The sequence below is a fragment of the Gaeumannomyces tritici genome (assembly GCF_000145635.1).
Source record: "Gaeumannomyces tritici R3-111a-1 unplaced genomic scaffold supercont2.12, whole genome shotgun sequence".
NCBI classification, from domain to species: Eukaryota; Fungi; Ascomycota; class Sordariomycetes; order Magnaporthales; family Magnaporthaceae; genus Gaeumannomyces; species Gaeumannomyces tritici.
In genome coordinates this window covers 34,528-44,105 of record NW_008804556.1, presented here as the reverse complement: position 1 = coordinate 44,105, position 9,578 = coordinate 34,528, and the positions used below count along the sequence as shown (strand labels likewise).

Sequence of the window (9,578 nt, the reverse complement as noted above, 5' to 3'; positions counted from 1 at the left end):
CCCTCCCCCTCCCCCCCGGCGGCTTGCCCCCAAAAGTTTCGTCCTTGTGGCCCCGTCGACGGATTCGCAAAGGCGGCCTATTCGAACACGGTCCTGCGTGCGGGTGCGGGGTAAAACCACCCCGATGCCGTGGTTCAATGGCTCGATCCTGGCCTCCGTTGTGGCGGTAGCTATCGAGCGTGAAACCAGGCCTCCCTTTTGGCCAAAGCCCTTTAATGCCCATTCTTGCCGACGGTGAGTGATTTCGTTGCCGGATGTCCGGTCGGGCGCAAAGGACGTGGTCGCAAAGGAACTGCATTTCGAGGCAAAGGCGTGCCTGCTTTGGTGGCAGGCCCGATGATCAACAGGCCTCGGGGTTATGCCGGTCCCCGACCTTGCGGCGTTTGCTGGTCGGGACCCCGTGTATGGGTCCGTTGAGCTGGCGGCGTTTGGCTTCAGGCCGGCTGGAGCGTCGCGTACGGGGTTTCCCGCATGGCCTCTCGAAAATGCTGGAAGAAGGATTCCCTTGGACGGTTGGGAGCCCCCGGCGGGGCGGGCCTGGTTTGCCGTTGGGTTGGACCGCGATCTGGCTCGCCCGCCGGTCGATGGGTGGGCGGCATCGAGGTGTTGGGCGCCGGGGTACCGGCGGTGGCGAGCGTCGATGGGGGCGTAGGTGGCAAAGGTACACGATAGGGGGGCGGGGCGGCCATGTGGGTGGTCGACGCCGCCGGGCGCGGCGTGGGCACATCGACCGGGCCCCGGGTAGGTGCTGCAGGTACGGGGAACCAGGTTAGCAGAGAAGAAGTCGATGATTTGGATGGATCAGCGGCACCTACCCTCGTTCTCGCGGCTCGGTGCCTTGCCGCCGTCGACTTTGCCCCCGTCAAGACCGCGGTCGAGGGTGTGCCTTGCGCCGGCCTCGCGTTGGACATGGGCGTCACCCTTATTACCTCCTTCGTGTTCGCCATCGGGCTCGCCCTACCGCTCGCGATCCGCCCCGGTGGCGGCGTGGACGCCGCCGATGCTGTTGCCTTCCGGCCAATACCCGACTGGTGAGACTGGCACGCAAGAGATACCCCAACGCTTCGGCCAAACTGCACGATCTCCGAGACAAAAAGGACACCAAAGAGCACTCTCGCAAGCACGAGAAACCTCGCAGCAGGTATCCCCAGGACAATCGAGGCTTCCGTGACTTCCGAGGCTAGCGCGACTTCAAGAACAACCGTCCCCTTGAGACGTACCGCGACAAGGATCGCGACCGCGACGACCGCGACAAGGATCGCCGACGCTACGCTCGCGACGGGGACCGCTTCAATCGCCGAGAGGATCGCAAGGACGATCGCCCTCAACGCCGTAACGACCGCAAAGAAGATCGCCCTTACCGTCGGGACGACCGAGACAACTACAGGCCCCGCGACAGGGAAAGGATCCACAACGTCGATTCCGACGGCCCCGAGAGTCCGCATGAGGACTCAGGCGAGGCCTCTGACGATGATAGCGACGGAGGCGCGCCTGTTGACGATGTGCACAACGTCGTCGACCTCTACACAGAGTCGCACACCTGCCGCTCCTGCGGCACGACGATGCCGTCACGCAACCTTCTTTTTGCTCACCTCACCGCTTGCCCTGGCATCCCTATTTACGAAATGACGGGAAAGGATGCCGTCCGGCAATACGACGAGTCCGACGTTATCAGGGAGATTCCAAAGGCCCCTGTCGAGACGACGGCGCTCGGAGGCTACCAGTACGCCAAAATGAAGATCCGCCTGTCGATCAACGGCCAAGACGTGGAGATCTGCGCAAACTCCGGTGCCGGCCATAATATGATAACAGTTAAGTTCCTGGACCGGAATGGCTTTACTTACAAGTTCTACGATGTCACTGATCCCGACGCCCAGCCGATCCTGGGAGGATGGAACTCGCCCTGCCCAGAAAAGAGCACCAAGTTCGCAGAAATCACGTTCTTCACCCCAGGCTTCCACCTCAACGGGCGACCCGGCATCCTGCAGCAGACAGGCTGCGCCTGGCTCGTCAAATCGCTGGGAGCAGGAGTACTTCTGGGAATCGCCTTCTTCAAACCACGAGAGGCTATGATGGATTTCGGAGCGGACCTCATCTCGTTCCCCCAGGAGAACTTTCACGTCCCTATCGTCACCATGAAAAGCGGTGTCCCAGTGGTCCGCAAGGTGACCAGCAAGTCCGGCGTCGTCGTGCCTGCGGGACAGACGGTGGCAGTGCCAGTTGAGTATTTCCCACTGCCCAAGGGATGATCGTTCTCTATGGAGGCAGAGCACCCTTCGGCTTTCAATGCTACCGTTGACAATGACAGCGTCCCCCCCTTCTCTGTATCCCTAGCTGTCTACTGGCTACTTGACATCTATAGTTTAAATCGAGATACCCCACTCACTGCAACTTTTTGCTTCCATGGGTTGTTATTGCATTGTATTAAGTCAGTGCACCCCGAGTCCGCCACCCCCCCTGTCCGCCACCCTCTTCCCCATACAAACGGGTGAAAACTCACTGTTTTCACAACGCAATTAAAATTCGAATAAAAATCGGAAAAGTATACAGTAAACGGGGTTATACGATTTAAAAACGCGGTTTTTAATATATGCTAAGAAGATATTATTTATACGCTATTACGGGTATTAAATTTAAATATTTATTAAAAGTAAAAAATTACATATAATTTATATGTAAATAAAAAACGGGAATAATTTTACAATTGTTATGTACATTTTACTGCAGTAAATTTACACGAAATATTAAAGCTAAAATACGTAGTTATTATATTTAAAAAACCAAACTCATATAACGTGGTTCACAAGCGAGTCGGACACACAAGCGAGTCGGACATGTGCAAAATGCATATTAAACACGGTTTTCGATACCCTTGCTAACTCGGCCAATTTAGGCTTAAATTTAATAATATTTTCGCAGGTTATGCGCAATTACGTAGTAAATATAACCTAATTTTTTTAAATTTTATAAAAATTTATTATTACCATTTTAAAGTAATTTGTATAATTTGAACAGTGTATTATACAGTGTTTCGAACTAACCGTAAAAAGGTAATACTAAAAATCTAAGAAAATTAAATTAAATTTACTACGTAATTAAATATATCCTGTTTAAATTTAGTTAAATTTGGGCTTAAATTGGCTGAGTTAGCAAGGGTATCGAAAACCGTGTTTAATATGCATTTTGCACATGTCCGACTCGCTTGTGTGTCCGACTCGCTTGTGAACCACGTTAATTTTTTTATAATTTTTAAAAAACAAATTTCCAGTGCACTGTGCAATACACTGTGTATATGTTAAAAATCTGGGTAATTACGTAATATATATTATATGCAAATATTATACATTAAAATTTGCAATTTTATATATATAATGCAGAAAGCCGCATATTTGTAACGTATGCTATTAAAAAGTTATTAGCAATTTTCAAATGTTATAATTCCCATATAATTTGTTAGCAATCCTTAACATTTTACCTATTATTAATTCATTTGGAATTTAGTTACCAACCGTTACATATAGAATATAATATAAATTATTAAAATATATTCCCACTTTTACTCTTTATATCCCCGCTCACTGCATATTTTTGCGATTTTTATTCGAGTTTTAATTGCGTTGTAAAAACAGTGAGTTTTCACCCGTTTGTATGGGGAAGAGGGTGGCGGACAGGGGGGGTGGCGGACTCGGGGTGCACTGACTTAAGTGACGCACATCAGCAAATGACGCACCCAAACCCGACCATTCGACAATCGACGCGCATGCCAACCCAACAACGCCAGGAATCCATTCAAACTATTCGGAACTGTATACATCGGACATTTCTACTTCCTCCTGACAGGTGCGCGCATTATGCCCGGTCTTACCGCAGGTGCCACATCGCCGACGAGTTGTCGTCGCCCTCCTTTCCTGACCCCCATGGTCGCGCATCTCTTGCTGTAGCTGCCCATCCAGCTCCTCCTGATCTAAAGCATTTCGTACCTTTTCGACAGTATGTAACCCTTTTTGTCGGACACGTGTTTTTTTGGCCCTCCGGCGTTTGCTTAGTGCCTCGTTCGCCCTTCGTAACCTAAAGCACTCTTCTTCCAAAAGGTTGACCCGATGCATGATTGCCCTGACCCCTTTCGTAAACTGGTCCACAGCCGCCAGCATGGATGTCGGAGAGCTGCCCTGGTGATTGGAAATCCGAGTTTTAATGTGTTCGGACTGCGAAGTTGCTTCCCTGGCTGTCCGCGGCGTTTTGGAGGTCCAAGGTTCAGGGTCGTTCAGGGGCGTCCTTGGGGGAGTTGGAGTCCGTAGCCTCACATCCAGCTTTTCCAGAACCGAATCCGGATTGAAAGGAGCAAGGCCAGCCCTTCGGAAACCTCCTCGGATGTTTTTCTCGGTTATGGAGTCAAAAAATGCCGCTTTAAACGCCGAAAGGAACTCGACCTTGGTCACGTGGTTAACGTGCGACCTCATCAGGTCTTCGATTTTTCGACCGTACGCCTTTTTCAGCGGGCTAAAACACCCAACGTTAAGCGGCTGAAGGAAGTGTAACGAATGCGGAGGCATGCAAAGCGTAACGATGTTGTGTTTTTGGCAGTAAAGCTCGAAATCCGTCGAGTGGTGGCTTTCGTGCCCGTCCAGCACTAACAGACGATGGGATCCCGTGGAACGAGCTGCAGTGTGTTTGTCGAAATGCTGGATCCATTGCAGGCCGAGCTCGTTCGTAGTCCACCCATTGGCGCTTGTTGCGATAACCCAATTGCGTGGAAGGTCGGTTTCCGAGTACCAATTGGCCAGGTGGTACTGCCCCTTGACGATGATGAAAGGAGGGATCGCCCAACCGCAACAGTTAACCCCTTGGATGACTGTGGCCCATTCTCGGTTGCCAGGCTGGACCAGCTTTGCTTTGCCACGGCCTTCCGATGTTGTAATAACCATAACGGCGGCGATCATGCCCATAAGGAAGCCGGTTTCGTCGAAGTTGTAAATGTCGTCATCCTGAATGCCATATTTGGCCACAGTGTTCCGTACAAGGTCGAACCACGCAGAAACGAGCTTGGGATCTTCGCACTTGGCCCTCTGGTAATCGTACTTTCGAATCCAGCGCGTGCCGAGCTCTGCGCGGCGTTTAACGAACTTTTCAACCCAGCACTTGCCGACGGCGTCCGCGTCACGTTCGGCGAGCAATCGATTGGCCATATCTTCAACACCAGAATGCCGGGGAGGGAATGCTCGCGAATCCAGTTCGAGTATGTATTTGACAAGCGCCTCCTCTTCGGATTCCGTCAATTTCCGTAATTTGGGTACGTAATCGCGTCGAGCAGGTCGGCCAGCGCGTCGGCGACGCAGCGTGGCTTCAGGAACGTCGTAGATTTTGGCGGCCGAACGCACGCTTAATTGCGCGTTAGATTGCATTGCCCGCATGGCAAGAACAATTCTAGCTTCGTTGGATGTGGATGCCATTTGTGGTTGTTGAGCAATTGAGGTTGGAAGTGGGAGACGCGGGTCGCGATGGAAAACGCGTCACTTGCTGATGTGCGTCACTTACTGATGAAACACGTTATGTAAAAACCATAAACCAGAATTAGTGCCGTACTGGCCCTTAGCCACGTAACCAAGGTCGAGTTCCTTTTGGCGTTTAAAGCGGCATTTTTTAATTCCATAACCGAAAAAAATATCCAGGGAGGTTTCCGAGGGGCTGGCCTTGCTCCTTTCAATCCGGATTCGGTTTTGGAAAAGCTGGATATAAGGTTACGGACTCCAACTCCCCCGAGAAAGCCCCTGAGCGACGCCGAACCTTGGACTTCTAAAACGCCCCAGACAGCCAGGGACGCAATTTCGCAGTTCGAACACATTAAAACTCGGATCTCCAATCACCGAAACAGCTTTCCGTTACCAATGCTAGCGGCTATGGACCAGTTTGCGAAAGGAACGAGTTCGATAATGCATTAAGTGGCCCTTTTTAAAGCCGAAGTTGCTTCGCTACGCAAAGCGAACGAAGCATTAAGCAAACGCCGGAAGGCCAAAAAAACACGTGTTCGATAAAAAGGGTTACATACTGTCGAAAAGGTACGAAATGCTTTGGACCAGGAGGAGCTGGATGGACAGCTACAGCAAGAAATGCGCGACCATGGGGGTTAGGAAAGGAGGGCGACAACGACTCGTCGGCGATGTGGCACCTGCGGCAAGACCGGACACAATGCGCGCACCTGTCAGGAAGAAGTAGAGATGTCCGATGTATACAGTTCCGAATAGTTTGAATGGATTCCTGGCGTTGTTGGGTTGGCATGCGCGTCGATTAACCGGAAGTTGGGTGTGGGTGTGGCACTCGCTTGTGGACTACGTTAGTTTATAGCTTTTGTATAGAAAAAACAAAAAACACCTTTACTACCAAACCTGCCCTAAAGTACGCTATTCGCTTGTGTGCGATATCCGCTTGTGATTTACGTTATTTTATTATAAATAAGGAAGATTATACGCTGCTTTGTAAAGTACGCATCGTTTTGTTGTTAAACCTACATAATATCAATATAGGCTAACATAATGAAGTTTGAGAAAGATATTTCGTACTACATTCTTGCAACAATTAATTTTATTTCTATAGTTGTTGCAAATAAGCCACCGCTTAGTAAGGTTCCAATTCACTGGGCTGCCTCTGGACGCACTATGCTTCCTCGGGATATTGGGTACCAAATCTGTTCTCCAAAAATATCACTGTTTGCCTTGTATTCAAACCCGACAAGTGATATTAAAGCTACCGCCGGGGACTGCTATCAGCTTATAGCTAAGCTTCGGCGGAAACCGACTTTATCCATTGGTGATAAAGGGATCTTTTCTCGTGCTTATCAACGGAACGTGTTTCAATCGAGCGAAGAACTCGTTTTTAATACGTGCAAAATTTCTTTGAAAACCACGCAGCTTTCGGTTTCTAAAGCCGAAAGCTCAGACCAAATTAGCGAGCCAATATACTACATTGGCTATGGAGACATAAGTCATATAATCAATTATTATTTTATCAACCGGAGTAATGCCTCAGAACCTATTTTTCAAGGGGGTCAAATCGGTAACTGCAAGTACGAAACTAGAGATTATTGGTGGGACTGGCTTATACATCATAAGGATATTAATGTAAATGTAAAATAATTAGTTTCCGTGGTAGACAAAATGGACGTATGAAAATATTATACTGCCAAGTGTAATTTGCGGCAAGGAAGCACGTCGTAATATCTAGATAGCTTACAACAACCGAAGATGGGAAAACGTGAGTGTCACGGTTCGATTTTAGCTAAGCCTAATCCCACTAGGCCAATGGACGAGAAGATACAAGTTAAGCATTAGTGATCCCGTACGCTTCCTCTCCTTGTCACTTTGAAATACCTACCAATGGTGTGATTGGGTTCCTGGGCGGCCTTTGCTCTTTTGGCTTTTGTTGTTTTTGGCGCCGGTGCCGCCTCCTTTTTTGCCCTCTGCTCTACTTCCCAATTCCTCAGCGCCTCAGGAGCCCCAAGCCTAACCACAAACTCGGGGATCCAGACTAGGTTTGGCTTGCATGGGTCAAATCCCTTTTTCGGTCCGCCGCCCTGCGTGGAGCTAGGCGCCTCGGCTTCGAACTTCTCGTCACCATTGAAAGCCAGCCCACTGCACCCGCGTATTCCTGGAACCTTTTCTGGCTCCGCGTTAAGATCGATACCGACAACGCTTAACGGCAGAAACGACACGCGCAGTTCGTGAATTCGGCCGCTGCTGGCGTGGCTGATGCGCCGTTTAGATATTGCCTTCACCAGACAACCATTCGGTTTCAATGGCAGCAGCATCTTCCGCACCAAAAGACTAGGGGCCAACACCTGGATGAATTTAGTCGCGCCTTCTTTGCCACTCCAGTCAAATGTGTGCGCAGCAAAGTCTCGCAGGCCCTGAAGATCCATATTACCGCCAGCAGTAGTGCCAAGGAAGGAGCATCTAACACTTTCAAGCACAGCGTCCTGGGACACATTCGGGTACCTATAGTAGCCCAGGACCTCCATATTGGGGAAGTTGTCGGGTATTGCGGCGGCTATGTTTTTGTTTCGTTTGCTGAAGAAGCCTTTAGTGTTATCGGCCAGCTCCCGCCTGAGCTCTTCGCGCCATGCGGCCAAGACGCTTGGCGGGTCGGAGCGCTTGATCCTGCAGAGAGATTTGCCGAAGCCGGCGCGAGCTGCTTGGCACGCTACCCTGGGGCCGCAGCCCGGGATGCCGTCCGGATCGTAGTCACCGCCGCTCATCAGCGCAACGAGCACCATTCCCTCGCCGTCAATGCCCGCGGCGTCCGGGCGTGCGATAGCGGCCGAATTATAAACGGTAACATGCGTGGGTGGGCCACTGCTGCTCCCCTCCTCCTTCTCGGCAGACCAGTTTCGCAAGGTGCACGTGCAGCCAAACATAATTGTATCGACGTCCTCGCTAAGCACGGCGTTAACGATGCCGCATCGCTGCAGCAGGGCGCACTCGGCCTCGGCCTCGCCTGGCGCATCATGGGTGTAGAAGCCGAATAGATGAATGAGGCGCTTGGCTATAGCTGTGGACACGGCACCACCCCGGCTACCACTTGTGCGGCGGCCGCGCTTCATGGTGGGCTTGTTGGGGCCGTCAAATACAAAGGTAGGCTGGATGGAATGGCTTTGCAGGCGGACGAGGCGGTAGAAGAGCGTTCGGGTAGCCGGGTTGGAGCCACCCTTGGCCGCCTGCGCCTGGAACTGCCATATTGATGTCGATAGCTAATCGCAGCGGGCGGCCTGTTCGTTCAAATGTCTCGACAGCAAGTTTGGATAAAGAGATACGGTCCCCAGGCCCGATTTCTTTGTACATGCTTCAAACATAGGACGTGACATCAGTCTCTGGAATAATGTTATAAAGACTGGGTTGGTTATATACATACCCGGGAATACCCATTTTAATAAAACTTTTGGGAGGACTATGGTGTCCTTGGTGAGGAGATCTCCGATGAAGGGGTGAGACAATGACCTGGAAGGGGTCTATTCAAGGTCTGTCTGTTGTCTGTCTCTCTAGAAAACGAATGGGAAGGAGGGAGCCTCTGGCTCCCTTTATATACAGGTGAGCTCGGGGCTTGTTGGTCCCCGAAACTCGCCGATCTTAGTGGGCCCTTGAGCCTGTGCGTGCGCCGTGCTGGGATTCCAACACAAACATGTAAAAGTTGCATCAACAGCTAGAAAACCTAGTAGTAGTAGTAGTAGTAGTAGCAAGATAGCTCTCCACGGCGACAGTGGCGTGCAAATCCAAAGCAGCAAGACGTTCGAGGTCCAGTCTGCTTGCATGATTTCTAATTCCCTTTCCTTTTTGCCAACTCCTTTCCTTTTTTCCAGTTCTCTTTTTATTTCTAAAATGGCCACGTTTAAACCCCGTCCGGACTGCTATGGCTGTCGCATTGATTCGCAGCTGCGCAATAAGTGTCACACGAGGACTACCCCCGGGACCGATGTAGGTCGAGGGAGGATCGCCGTTGGCCAAGAAGGAATTGATGCCTGAATGTGCCAAGGCCCAACAGATGTTACGGCGTGGCGTGCCCTGACGTGCACTGCAGCCAGTCCTGATTGT

At 50.8% G+C, this 9,578-nt stretch overlaps 2 protein-coding genes across 2 annotated transcripts; one reads left to right on the top strand and one right to left on the bottom strand.

Annotated features, from left to right (window-relative positions):
* Window positions 1–909: 909 nt before the first annotated feature.
* Window positions 910–2,572, top strand: GGTG_13340 (hypothetical protein; the record flags this gene model as incomplete). The annotated part of the gene is made up of 3 exons (XM_009231246.1): window positions 910–1,031; window positions 1,388–2,224; window positions 2,551–2,572. The coding sequence occupies 3 exons, from the start codon at window positions 910–912 to the stop codon at window positions 2,570–2,572; spliced, it is 981 nt and encodes a 326-aa protein (XP_009229510.1).
* A 4,422-nt stretch (window positions 2,573–6,994) lies between these two features.
* GGTG_13339 (hypothetical protein) lies at window positions 6,995–8,915 on the bottom strand (the record flags this gene model as incomplete). Its single annotated transcript, XM_009231245.1, has 3 exons — window positions 6,995–7,026; window positions 7,369–8,740; window positions 8,898–8,915. 3 exons carry the CDS (start codon window positions 8,913–8,915, stop codon window positions 6,995–6,997), a joined length of 1,422 nt encoding a protein of 473 aa, XP_009229509.1.
* Window positions 8,916–9,578: the final 663 nt, after the last annotated feature.